A 14,933-nucleotide genomic window follows, 5' to 3' on the forward strand; every position below is an offset into this window, starting at 1 on the left:
ACGCAACAGGGAGTGGGCCCGGTGTTAAAGGGACTTTAAATTGGTCTCTTCCTCTAGGAGGTTTTGGGATCACCTCTATTACCATATTAACGAGAAGAAGGAGAGTGTCCTGTCAGTTCTTTTGTTCTGGTTCAGTTGACATACTGTATCTGAGTGCTGATGTGAAACTAAATCTGATGAAACAGTTTCGAATCCAGAGACACATCTGAAGAAAAACTAAATCCTGACCTGAGAATCTCCAGTTGACAATGTGGACTCTTCAGTCCAGCAGACAGCAGCTTCACTCTTGAATCCTGCAGCCGGTTGTGACTCAGGTCCATTTCTGTCAGACTGGATGATTGAGAGCTGAGAACTGAAGACAGAACTTCACAGCTTCTCTCTGACAGATTACAGACAGATAACCTGCAAAGAAAATGATCAACAACAAAAAAAGAGGTTTCTCTTCAAGGTTCCAGCTTGTTCTTTACCTCACACAAGATTCATAAATCAGCTTTTAGTGCAAGTCATGATTTCTCTTGCTTTAAGAGTGTCAGAAAATCAGCAGCACATCAAAGTTTTACCTTTATAACAACATGTGTTCCTGTTTTATCGTGACAGAACTGTGCTGCAGATGTACAAGGTGCAATAGTGCAGTACAGCCAGTGTGCACGCGCCCATGCATCCTGATGAGGTGCACATAAAGACACAAAAAAGCTGCAGATGTGATTCTGTGTTTTGTTTGTTTGTTTGTTGGAGTGGAAATAATACAAATATGGAGTCACTCTGAACCTACACCTACACAGGCAATTTTATTGAAAATTGATTTATAATTGAATCACAGTCCTCTGAATCATAATGAAACCAAACTGTTAGGTGAAAAAAATTTTCCAGCCATATTGTTGTAATTGTTGTAACTGTTAGAATGCCCAAAGCAGTGGGTCACCCCTCTGAGTCTGGTCTGCTTGAGGTTTCTTCCTCAACATCATCAAGAAGAGTTTTTCCTTACCACTTTGGTCTGTGTGATTTGGTGCAGTATTAATGAAACAAATGGAATGTTTTGTTAAATAAGGTCAGATATACTTTATTGGTCCCTGAAGGAAAATTAATCCTCTGCATTTAAGGCATTCTCATTACATGTTTGACACAATATGACCACCGGGGGCAGTGTGCTGCAGCATCAAAGAACCAACCTCCACTTCTAGAAATTAAGCAATCCTGGAAGTGAAAGTGTTTACAGTTTCTGATTGGTCAGTTGTCCAAGGATCTACTTTCCAAAGACTTCCATGTTAAAATGTACAAGTTTAGAGCAGAAATCAACATGTTTGCAGCCTGGTACAAGAAACTGTTTTGTTCTCAAAAGCTAGTATCCCTGTGATGGCAACTGTACGTGGGGCGGGTGTGTGTGTGATTTATTTATTTTTTCATAATGTATCAGTTTAACAAGTTTCAAGCCACAACATTACAAATAATTATGAGCAGCGTCACTTTGACAGGTTATGTATGCTGTGAACACTGATGGGTGCAACACTCAGAGCAGGACTATTTGAGCTTAAAAATGGTTCTTATAAGTACCTATGTGTGACGGAGTTTTTGTCCAGTTTATATACAGTCTATGCCAAAAACACTCTCCTGGGGCCTCATGTACAAAGCGTGTGCACGCTTTAAGTTTTAACACAACATGTCCAGGACCTGTTTAAAATGAGGGAGTCCAGTTATAAATTGCGAGGGACATTATAATTTGAGAAATCAAAGATTGGAACTACTGTAAAGAGTCAATTTGTCAGGAACTGTGAGGACTTGGCACGACAGGCAGGTGGAGCAAATGCAGACTCATCACTCAGAGGTGGGATTTAGAAAAAGGTTTAATCAAAACAGGCTCAGGTCCATACACGGGATGACAAGCAGGCAGGCGGAGGTACAGACGGTCGTGAGGCGGCGGCTTGGTCAGTAACGAGCAGAGTTCCAGCACAAGCAAACAGGTGTACCGGAGGAGGCAAAACGGAGTCAAAAAACAAGCAAGGTTCAGGCACAGAGAAGCAGGTTAACTGGCTCAGACAAAAGACAAAGTCAAAACAGGTGAGGGTCATACACGGCAAGAAAACAGACTATGGCAGAACAACGAGAGGCTTGGAATGAGGCAATATGCACAACGAACTAGCAGTGTACTGTGGAAGACAAGGGGTTTAAAAGCAGAGGTTAATCAGGCGTGATGAGAAGCAGGTGCAGGGAAGAAGGCGTGGCTGGACAAGACAGTGGAGTGACAGGTGGGCGTGTCAAGGCAAGAGAGGAAAGTGAGTGACAGAACAAACGTGAAACAATAAGGAACTAATGATACCTAAAATACAAACATGCAGGAAACAATAAACAAATGAAAAAGCAGAAATAGAACAACAGAAAATTAAAGGATGGATCTAAACTAGAGGAGAACTCAACAAGTGGCTGAAGTGTAACAGAAAAACCTGAGGGACTAACATGCTCAAAACAGAGTGACTGACTAACCAGAAAATAAAAGATGAAGGCGAAATTAGAACAGAACTCAATAAGTGGCTGAAGTGGAACAGATAACTCAAAACCTAATGTGATCACACAGAATGATAAATAAAAAGCAAGAGACTAAACTAGAACAGAACTTAATGTGGCAGAAGCATCACAGATAATAAAACCAAGACTAAAGTGGAAGAAACAGAAAACAAACACTCAGGGCTGGACAGAAGGACAAAGAGGGGGAAACAAACGAAGACTGGGGGACAAGAGCTCTTTTTTAGATTTCTCATCAGCCTTTAATACTATTAAACCAGACATCTTGATCTTCAAACTGTCACAGCACGGAGTTAATCCATATCTGATTCACTGGTACGCATCCTTCCTCACAAAAAGAGTCCAACTGGTTAAACTGAACAACACACTCTCCTGTGCCATCACGACCTCTGTCGGTGCCCCCCAGGGCTGTGTTAGTTCAGCCCTGCTTTTACCTTATATACTGAGGACTGTCGTGCAACATCCAGTAATCAGTACGTCATCAAATATTCAGATGATACTGTATTGCTGACACTGCTGTCAAACACAGACAGTCCTGAGCTGCACCAACAGGGGGTTGAAAAGATTGTGATGTGGAACAAAAACAGCGCTCTGCAAATAAACACCAAAAAAACAGAGGAGGTGGTTTTCTGTACAAAAACTGTAACAGTAGCACCCACCATCATAAACGAGAGTGTAAAACAGGCGGAGTCATTTAAATATCTGGGTGTGATGATTGACTGTTTATTGTCATGGAAACATCACATAGACTTTGTTTGTAGAAAGACCAAACAAAGAATCTATTTTCTTCGTCGTCTGCGGTCTTTTGGGGCCTCTCATCAGGTGCTGTTGCTGTTTTTCACTTCCATCATTCTCAGTGTTCTGCAGTATTGTAACGCTGTGTGGTTCAGCTGTCTGTCCGTCACTGCTAAATCTGGGATTAGACAACATGATGCGGTTAGCAAAGAACATCGCCTCTGACCCCAGGCGTGTCCTAAACTCTGAATATGTGCTCTTACCATCAGGGCGACGCTACTGTGTGCCACGCTATAACAAAGTCAGGCTTAAGAACTCATTTATACATCAGTCCATCTTGAAACTAAATGAGGAGCTTAGTTCCTAGAGTCAGAGTCTGAAGGCAAATGGATGATTGTTTATGGTTGTTTTCTTTGTGATGTAATTGTTTTAATGTATGATGTCTATTGTTCTTGTGTTATACGGAGCTGCTGAACATGTGAAACAAATTTCAGATCCCATGATCTCACAATAAAGTTCATATCTATCTATCTATCTATCTATCTATCTATCTATCTATCTATCTATCTATCTATCTATCTATCTATCTATCTATCTATCTATCTATCTATCTATCTATCTATCTATCTATCTATCTATCTATCTATCTATCTATCTATCTATCTATCTATCTATCTATCTATCTATCGACAATTTGTTTCTGTTAAAGGTGTTAACATTAGAATAAGTGTCCTGATAACAAATTATTTGGTAACTTAGTCGGTTTTAAAAAGCTTTATAATTACTTGTTATAGCATGATGGTTTATTGATTTTGTTTTGTTTTTTGGAATTGTGCATTGTGCATAATTACAAAAACACAAGGTTTGCTTTGTTGTGTTTTGAAATTCTAGTTCAGTGATTAATTTATACTTTCTATTTGTTGTCATGAGCATAAATATATTTATATATACATATGTATACATTTTTTATGCTAAAAGAGGGGCATTTATAAACATTTGCTTCTGCCTATACCCTTTCAGCCACATGGGTATGCTATGAAATTGTTCTCTTTATGAGCTTTTTTTTTATTTTTGAGTTTGTGTGCTGAATAAAAAAAAAAAAATCTGTTCAATAATGTACCAGAAAAAAAAGCTATTAGCAAGTAGCTACACCAGGAAGTGATGCAGGGGCGTCGGACTGGGGGGGGTAAAGGGTACTATGTACCCAGGGCCCAGAGCATGGGGGGCCCACAAAAAAACTGGCATTAAATACATTTTTGTGTTGCATGTTATTAATGTTCATACAATTCATGTTGTAAAAGAATATATACTCAACAAAAATATAAACGCAACACTTTTGGTTTTGCTCCCATTTTGTATGAGATGAACTCAAAGATCTAAAACTTTTTCCACATACACAATATCACCATTCCCTCAAATATTGTTCACAAACCAGTCGAAATCTGTGATAATGAGCACTTCTCCTTTGCTGAGATAATCCATCCCACCTCACAGGTGTGCCATATCAGGATGCTGATTAGACACCATGATTAGTGCACAGGTGTGCCTTAGACTGCCCACAATAAAAGGCCACTCTGAAAGGTGCAGTTTTGTTTTATTGGGGGGGGATACCAGTCAGTATCTGGTGTGACCACCATTTGCCTCATGCAGTGCAACACATCTCCTTTGCATCATCCGTGAAGAGAACACCTCTCCAACGTGCCGAACGCCAGCGAATGTGATCATTTGCCCACTCAAGTCGGTTACGACGACGAACTGGAGTCAGGTCGAGACCCCGATGAGGACGACGAGCATGCAGATGAGCTTCCCTGAGACGGTTTCTGACAGTTTGTGCAAAAATTCTTTGGTTATGCAAAGCGATTGTTCCAGCAGCTGTCGGAGTGGCTGGTCTCAGACGATCTTGGAGGTGAACATGCTGGATGTGGAGGTCCTGGGCTGGTGTGGTTACACGTGGTCTGCGGTTGTGAGGCTGGTTGGATGTACTGCCAAATTCTCTGAAACGACTTTGGAGACGGCTTATGGTAGAGAAATGAACATTCAATACACGAGCAACAGCTCTGGATGTCATTCCTGCTGTCAGCATGCCAATTGCACACTCCCTCAAATCTTGCGACATCTGTGGCATTGTGCTGTGTGATAAAACTGCACCTTTCAGAGTGGCCTTTTATTGTGGGCAGTCTAAGGCACACCTGTGCACTAATCATGGTGCCTAATCAGCATCTTGGTATGGCACACCTGTGAGGTGGGATGGATTATCTCAGCAAAGGAGAAGTGCTCACTATCACAGATTTAGACTGGTTTGTGAACAATATTTGAGAGAAATGGTGATATTGTGTATGTGGAAAAAGTTTTAGATCTTTGAGTTCATCTCATACAAAATGGGAGCAAAACCAAAAGTGTTGCGTTTATATTTTTGTTGAGTATAATTAAAATGACTGTGTAAATGTTGCAAAACATAATTCTGCTCTAACAATAATATTGAAAGATCTCTGAGGGCCCTTCCCACCCCTGCACAGTTGTACAATGGTTTAGTCCAGGCGCACAGGTGACACTCCCCCCCCCCCCCCCCCCCCCCCACACACACACACACACACATCCCAAACGGGATCTGACAGAAAGAGGAGGTGTTTAGTAGTGCTGAAACAACTAATCGATTTAATCGATTATTAAAATAGTTGTCAACTAATTTAGTCATCAGTTGTTAAATAACTTTGTTTTACTGCAAATGTTTCGTTTCATCCATATAAATCAACTGTTTCTGCAGTGCTGGTCTTCTGAAACAGTTGATAGATGTATTTTATAACTTAAAAACGGGACCGATGCTAACATGTTAGCATGTCTATGGCATTTTCAATGTTAAAGTTAGCATTAAGCTGTTGCAGCTGTCAGCACATTTGTTTGCTGTATAATAATTCATGGCTCAGCATTTGTTGTCGTAAAAGAGTCAAATGTATTACAAATGGTAATATTTTTTAATTTATTTTTAATTTATATATTAGTAATCTTTGCAACAACAATAATAGTAATAATAACCAGTAATGCTACAATACAATTTTAGAGAAAGAAACAAAAGAACCTGATTAAACGCAACAGAAAATATAAGTCCAACTAACAATGAACATAAATAAATAATTATAGAAATAAATAACTGTTTCCTGTGACTCTTAAACCTCCACTCCTCCTGTTTTATTTAAGTTTAATAACAATTTGTTTCGGTCAAACCACATCTAAGCTGTGTTTTTACATAAGAAAAAATAAAATGCAGTTAACTGCACATTTGTGTCTTTTTTCATGAAAATATGTTTTTAAAGATCACATATTACACTTTCGTCAGGCCTTTAAAATACTTTTGTGGACTCTTGCTGTAATATGTTGTCAGTGGTTGAGATAGTTGCTGTAGGCAGGTAAAAATGCTCATCCAGGGTTTTCATGTATCCCATAATCCCTTGCGCGCCAGAGAGTCGCTGCAGTCAAAACAACATAGAGAATCCACATGATGACAATTGTAAATGAATATTATACTACAAAAATGTATTTTTTATGCTTTTCATCACGTTAATAAGAGACTGCTGCATGATACCCTGAAAACATGCTAAAACAATTATAACGAATAATCCGTGTCTGCTACTAAACATAGCAGACACAGATTTATTAAATTTAATAATAATAATTTTATTAATAATTTTATTAATAATTAATAACATGTAATAAACTGCGTTTATTAAATTCCACGCAGATGTTTAATCTGCGTGGAATTTAATAAAAGCAAACCGAATTTCAGACATATTATATATATTAGTCTGGAACAAAGAGGACAAACAGTGTTGTAAAGAACAATAATCAAGACATTAAAGAGCAAACTTCACTTTCTCCCAGAACGATATGATCAGGAAGCGAGTGTAGCTCACAGCAGCTCCCACTGAAAATAATGGAGAGACAGCCTGTGATTCTCGCATGTCTACATAAAACAAAGGCAATAACAACGTCTATAAACCCAGAGAATATATTCATGAGAGTTTTAGGCACAATATAAAAATAGTTTTATGTTGAAATGTTAATGCTGTTGTCCGTGCTCAGCGGTTAAAGTGCAGCCCGATCAGAGCGTCTCAGTGCAGTTCTCAATGTTACTGAGATCTCTCAGCACAGTGACCTCTCTGAGGGTTTGTGGGATTTGAAACCTGAAAAGGGTGGATAATTGGGTGAAACCTGATAGAAATCTCTTTGTGGTGTGTCAGTGATGTATGTATGTGCAAAATAAAAAAACACTACTCCAGGTATGTTTTTGACTAGAATATAACATAACTTTGTTACAAGCTCAAACATCGATGTTGCATGATAAAGGACTTTTAATAATAACTCACTTAAATAAATAATGGCAAAACTCACATGTAAGTAAAAAAAACCAAAAAAAACCAAAATGATTCATCGAAAAAATAATCGACCGTTGATTACTAAAATAATCGTTAGTTGCAGCCCTAGTGTTTAGGCTGAAAAAATGTCTTTCCTAAAAAAAAAAAAAATGAAAGTCCAGATTTCAAAAAAGAAGAGAAAAAAAGGACAGGGAAAGAAAACTAAATGAGGGAAAGCAGCTGCTAACCAAATTCTTTGAAAAGAGAGGTGAGCTTGAAATCTAGCTACAACCCCTGGTAAAAATTATGGAATCACCGCCCTCGGAGGATGTTCATTCAGTTGTTTAATTTTGTAGAAAAAAAAGCAGATCACAGACATGACACAAAACTAAAGTCATTTCAAATGGCAACTTTCTGGCTTTAAGAAACACTATAAGAAATCAAGAAAAAAAATTGTGGCAGTCAGTAACGGTTACTTTTTTAGACCAAGCACAGGGAAAAAAATATGGACTCACTCAATTCTGAGGAATAAATTATGGAATCACCCTGTAAATTTTCATCCCCAAAACTAACACCTGCATCAAATCAGATCTGCTTGTTACTCTGCATCTAAAAAGGAGTGATCACACCTTGGAGAGCTGTTGCACCAAGTGGACTGACATGAATCATGGCTCCAACACGAGAGATGTCAATTGAAACAAAGGAGAGGATTATCAAACTCTTAAAAGAGGGTAAATCATCATGCAATGTTGCAAAAGATGTTGGTTGTTCACAGTCAGTTGTGTCTAAACTCTGGACCAAATACAAACAACATGCAAAGGTTGTTAAAGGCAAACATACTGGTAGACCAAGGAAGACATCAAAGCATCAAGACAGAAAACTTAAAGCAATATGTCTCAAAAATCAAAAATGCACAACAAAACAAATGAGGAACGAATGGGAGGAAACTGGAGTCAACGTCTGTGACCGAACTGTAAGAAACCGCCTAAAGGAAATGGGATTTACATACAGAAAAGCTAAACGAAAGCCATCATTAACACCTAAACAGAAAAAAACAAGGTTACAATGGGCTAAGGAAATGCAATCGTGGACTGTGGATGACTGGATGAAAGTCATATTCAGTGATGAATCTCGAATCTGCATTGGGCAAGGTGATGATGCTGGAACTTTTGTTTGGTGCCGTTCCAATGAGATTTATAAAGATGACTGCCTGAAGAGAACATGTAAATTTCCACAGTCATTGATGATATGGGGCTGTATGTCAGGTAAAGGCACTGGGGAGATGGCTGTCATTACATCATCAATAAATGCACAAGTTTACATTGATATTTTGGACACTTTTCTCATCCCATCAATTGGAAGGATGTTTGGGGATGATGAAATCATTTTTCAAGATGATAATGCATCTTGCCATAGAGCAAAAACTGTGAAAACATTCCTTTCAAAAAGACACATAGGGTCAATGTCATGGCCTGCAAATAGTCCGGATCTTAATCCAATTGAAAATCTTTGGAAGTTGAAGAAAATGGTCCATGACAAGGCTCCAACCTGCAAAGCTGATCTGGCAACAGCAATCAGAGAAAGTTGGAGCCAGACTGATGAAGAGTACTGTTTGTCACTCATTAAGTCCATGCCTCAGAGACTGCAAGCTGTTATAAAAGCCAGAGGTGGTGCAACAAAATACTAGTGATGTGTTGGAGCATTCTTTGTTTTTCATGATTCCATAATTTTTTCCTCAGAATTGAGTGATTCCATATTTTTTTTCCCCTCTGCTTGGTCTAAAAAAGTAACCGTTACTGACTGCCACAATTTTGTTTTTCCTGATTTCTTATAGTGTTTCTTAAAGTCAGAAAGTTGCCATTTGAAATGACTTTAGTTTAGTTTTGTGTCATGTCTGTGATCTGCTTTTTTTTCCTACAAAATTAAACAACTGAATGAACATCCACGAGGCCGGTGATTCCATAATTTTTGCCAAGGGTTGTATATTAAGTTGGGGGGTCTGGGGGACCAAATTGCACCATTTTTCTAGAAAATGGTGCAATTTGGTGCATTGCTCCCCCAACTTTAAAAAGGGTTCTGACTCTCAGGTGTGATCTAAGGTATACATGATTTAGACCTGGTTTGACTACGCATTACAAATTTGGTGTTTGCGTTAATAAACAAAAAAACATAACAGTGTGTGTGTGTGTGTGTGTGTGTGTTGGGGGGGGGGGGGGGGTGTCTTCAATATGGCTAGTACCTAGGGCCCAGAATTTGGTGCTATGCGCCTGAAGTGATGTCACCATGTAACCGCTGCAAAATCAATCAATCAATCAATTTTATTTATATAGCGCCAAATCACAACAAACAGTTGCCCCAAGGCGCTTTATATTGTAAGGCAAGGCCATACAATAATTACGTAAAAACCCCAACGGTCAAAACGACCCCCTGTGAGCAAGCACTTGGCGACAGTGGGAAGGAAAAACTCCCTTTTAACAGGAAGAAACCTCCAGCAGAACCAGGCTCAGGGAGGGGCAGTCTTCTGCTGGGACTGGTTGGGGCTGAGGGAGAGAACCAGGAAAAAGACATGCTGTGGAGGGGAGCAGAGATCAATCACTAATGATTAAATGCAGAGTGGTGCATACAGAGCAAAAAGAGAAAGAAACACTCAGTGCATCATGGGAACCCCCCAGCAGTCTAAGTCTATAGCAGCATAACTAAGGGATGGTTCAGGGTCACCTGATCCAGCCCTAACTATAAGCTTTAGCAAAAAGGAAAGTTTTAAGCCTAATCTTAAAAGTAGAGAGGGTGTCTGTCTCCCTGATCTGAATTGGGAGCTGGTTCCACAGGAGAGGAGCCTGAAAGCTGAAGGCTCTGCCTCCCATTCTACTCTTACAAACCCTAGGAACTACAAGTAAGCCTGTAGTCTGAGAGCGAAGCGCTCTATTGGGGTGATATGGTACTATGAGGTCCCTAAGATAAGATGGGACCTGATTATTCAAAACCTTATAAGTAAGAAGAATAATTTTAAATTCTATTCTAGAATTAACAGGAAGCCAATGAAGAGAGGCCAATATGGGTGAGATATGCTCTCTCCTTCTAGTCCCCGTCAGTACTCTAGCTGGAGCATTTTGAATTAACTGAAGGCTTTTCAGGGAACTTTTAGGACAACCTGATAATAATGAATTACAATAGTCCAGCCTAGAGGAAATAAATGCATGAATTAGTTTCTGAGACAAGACCTTTCTAATTTTAGAGATATTGCGTAAATGCAAAAAAGCAGTCCTACATATTACATATTACATTACATATTACTACATATAATATGGGCTATGAATGACATATCCTGATCAAAAATGACTCCAAGATTTCTCACAGTATTACTAGAGGTCAGGGTAATGCCATCCAGAGTAAGGATCTGGTTAGACACCATGTTTCTAAGATTTGTGGGGCCAAGTACAATAACTTCAGTTTTATCTGAGTTTAAAAGCAGGAAATTAGAGGTCATCCATGTCTTTATGTCTGTAAGACAATCCTGCAGTTTAGCTAATTGGTGTGTGTCCTCTGGCTTCATGGATAGATAAAGCTGGGTATCATCTGCGTAACAATGAAAATTTAAGCAATGCCGTCTAATAATACTGCCTAAGGGAAGCATGTATAATGTGAATAAAATTGGTCCTAGCACAGAACCTTGTGGAACTCCATAATTAACCTTAGTCTGTGAAGAAGATAACCCATTTACATGAACAAATTGTAATCTATTAGATAAATATGATTCAAACCACCGCAGCGCAGTGCCTTTAATACCTATGGCATGCTCTAATCTCTGTAATAAAATTTTATGGTCAACAGTATCAAAAGCAGCACTGAGGTCTAACAGAACAAGCACAGAGATGCTTGATGATACCCAGCTTTATCTATCCATGAAGCCAGAGGACACACACCAATTAGCTAAACTGCAGGATTGTCTTACAGACATAAAGACATGGATGACCTCTAATTTCCTGCTTTTAAACTCAGATAAAACTGAAGTTATTGTACTTGGCCCCACAAATCTTAGAAACATGGTGTCTAACCAGATCCTTACTCTGGATGGCATTACCCTGACCTCTAGTAATACTGTGAGAAATCTTGGAGTCATTTTTGATCAGGATATGTCATTCAAAGCGCATATTAAACAAATATGTAGGACTGCTTTTTTGCATTTACGCAATATCTCTAAAATCAGAAAGGTCTTGTCTCAGAGTGATGCTGAAAAACTAATTCATGCATTTATTTCCTCTAGGCTGGACTATTGTAATTCATTATTATCAAGTTGTCCTAAAAGTTCCCTAAAAAGCCTTCAGTTAATTCAAAATGCTGCAGCTAGAGTACTGACGGGGACTAGAAGGAGAGAGCATATCTCACCCATATTGGCCTCTCTTCATTGGCTTCCTGTTAATTCTAGAATAGAATTTAAAATTCTTCTTCTTACTTATAAGGTTTTGAATAATCAGGTCCCATCTTATCTTAGGGACCTCATAGTACCATATCACCCCAATAGAGCGCTTCGCTCTCAGACTGCAGGCTTACTTGTAGTTCCTAGGGTTTGTAAGAGTAGAATGGGAGGCAGAGCCTTCAGCTTTCAGGCTCCTCTCCTGTGGAACCAGCTCCCAATTCAGATCAGGGAGACAGACACCCTCTCTACTTTTAAGATTAGGCTTAAAACTTTCCTTTTTGCTAAAGCTTATAGTTAGGGCTGGATCAGGTGACCCTGAACCATCCCTTAGTTATGCTGCTATAGACGTAGACTGCTGGGGGGTTCCCATGATGCACTGTTTCTTTCTCTTTTTGCTCTGTATGCACCACTCTGCATTTAATCATTAGTGATTGATCTCTGCTCCCCTCCACAGCATGTCTTTTTCCTGGTTCTCTCCCTCAGCCCCAACCAGTCCCAGCAGAAGACTGCCCCTCCCTGAGCCTGGTTCTGCTGGAGGTTTCTTCCTGTTAAAAGGGAGATTTTCCTTCCCACTGTAGCCAAGTGCTTGCTCACAGGGGGTCGTTTTGACCGTTGGGGTTTTACATAATTATTATATGGCCTTGCCTTACAATATAAAGCGCCTTGGGGCAACTGTTTGTTGTGATTTGGCGCTATATAAAAAAAAATTGATTGATTGATTGATTGATATGGCATTAGAGAACATAAAGAAGGAATCATATCCTTAAACCTAGTTACAGCACTTTCTGAAAGACGTCTAGTGTAATGAAACTTATTCCCCACTGCTGGGTAGTCCATCAGAGTAAATGTAAATGTTATTAAGAAATGATCAGACAGAAGGGAGTTTTCAGGGAATACTGTTAAGTCTTCAATTTCCATACCATAAGTCAGAACAAGATCTAAGATATGATTAAAGTGGTGGGTGGACTCATTTACATTTTGAGCAAAGCCAATAGAGTCTAATAATAGATTAAATGCAGTGTTGAGGCTGTCATTCTCAGCATCTGTGTGGATGTTAAAATCGCCCACTATAATTATCTTATCTGAGCTAAGCACTAAGTCAGACAAAAGGTCTGAAAATTCACAGAGAAACTCACAGTAACGACCAGGTGGACGATAGATAACAACAAATAAAACTGGTTTTTGGGACTTCCAATTTGGATGGACAAGACTAAGAGTCAAGCTTTCAAATGAATTAAAGCTCTGTCTGGGTTTTTATTAATTAATAAGCTGGAATGGAAGATTGCTGCTAATCCTCCCCCTCGGCCGTGCTACGAGCATTCTGGCAGTTAGTGTGACTCGGGGGTGTTGACTCATTTAAACTAACATATTCATCCTGCTGTAACCAGGTTTCTGTAAGACAGAATAAATCAATATGTTGATCAATTATTATATCATTTACTAACAGGGACTTAGAAGAGAGAGACCTAATGTTTAATAGACCACATTTAACTGTTTTAGTCTGTGGTGCAGTTGAAGGTGCTATATTATTTTTTCTTTTTGAATTTTTATGCTTAAATAGATTTTTACTGGTTATTGGTGGTCTGGGAGCAGGCACCGTCTCTACGGGGATGGGGTAATGAGGGGATGGCAGGGGGAGAGAAGCTGCAGAGACGTGTGTAAGACTACAACTCTGCTTCCTGGTCCCAACCCTGGATAGTCACGGTTTGGAGGATTTAAGAAAATTGGCCAGATTTCTAGAAATGAGAGCTGCTCCATCCAAAGTGGATGGATGCCGTCTCTCCTAACAAGACCAGGTTTTCCCCAGAAGCTTTGCCAATTATCTATGAAGCCCACCTCTGAACTTATTTCCAAAATGTTTTGGAAATAAGTTCAGAGGTGTGATTAGGTTCCAAAAACAGCATTTTCAGTTTTAGAAGTGTTTAAATCTCACTAGTTTTTACAAAACAAAGTGGTTTTGAAGAGACCAGCGACTGACATCATGGTGCAGCTCTATTCTGATTGGTTGTCACCTGACAACCAAGAGGATCAGATTGAAACAGAGTGTAACATTTTAACTTCTTAAAATACATCAAGGTTAACTACTTTTGAACTTGTCCAAGGTTTGTGTCCCAAAAATGTGCACCTGGCAGCAACTGACAGTGATGAAAGTACGTAGATCAGGAATTTTAATAACACTTCCTCCTCTCTGTCTCTCTCTCTCACACATGTAAGCAGCCCCCCCCCCCCTACACACACACTCACTCACTCACTCCAACAGAAGGCCCAAGTAGGAGGAGGACAAAGTGAAAGCACAGAGCACCTATTATTGCTGTACTTTCATACAAGGCCAGTGAGTTTTAGGTTGGAAAAATATACACGGATACACAGAAAACTGGTGGGGATGTCCAGCAGTGGTGTAGTCTACGTGGAACGCAGGTAGACGCCGTCTACTCACCTAAAATGACCGGGAATTTCCGTCTACCCACTTCAAATTGCCCCGGGGAACGTGACGGTGTAAATAAAATAAAATAATAAAATCAATAATAAAATAATATTGACTGTAATTTTATTTTCTCCCTTTAAAAGACAGCCATCAGGAGTCCATCACTGCAGAGTGCACCGTATGTCCCACCCCCGGTCGCTCTGCTAGATAAGAGTTTTAATTGGCTCATAGAGAGATGGGGCGGGGCTACCAGCTAATCAGCGCGAAAGCCGCACACAAACAAGAAGAATGCTGGAAGTATCGATGGTGATTATTACCCGAAAAAATGAAAAGAAAACATGCCTTGGGTTTAGATTTTTTTTTTTTCCCAAAACGTCCACCTGCTGCTTCAGGGCCGATTGATGAAGTTTGCACTCTGAGTGGAGGAGATAAACCTGGCGCTGTCTGCATTTCTGGTAAGTGGGCTAGCCTACGACAGCTAGTTTTTTAT

At 39.5% G+C, this 14,933-nt stretch overlaps 1 protein-coding gene across 1 annotated transcript in view; it reads right to left on the minus strand.

Moving 5' to 3' along the window:
• Positions 1-112: 112 nt before the first annotated feature.
• The window catches only part of LOC117524295 (NACHT, LRR and PYD domains-containing protein 3-like), a 32,595-nt gene continuing 17,774 nt past the window's right edge, over positions 113-14,933 (minus strand). Inside the window, exons 3-4 of the mRNA XM_034186062.1 lie at positions 229-402; positions 113-173 (exon numbers count right to left, since the gene is read on the minus strand). Coding sequence (XP_034041953.1) covers positions 113-173; positions 229-402 — 235 coding nt within the window. The remainder of the gene's footprint in view (positions 174-228; positions 403-14,933) is intronic.

The sequence above is a fragment of the Thalassophryne amazonica genome, chromosome 14 (genome assembly GCF_902500255.1).
Source record: "Thalassophryne amazonica chromosome 14, fThaAma1.1, whole genome shotgun sequence".
NCBI classification, from domain to species: Eukaryota; Metazoa; Chordata; class Actinopteri; order Batrachoidiformes; family Batrachoididae; genus Thalassophryne; species Thalassophryne amazonica.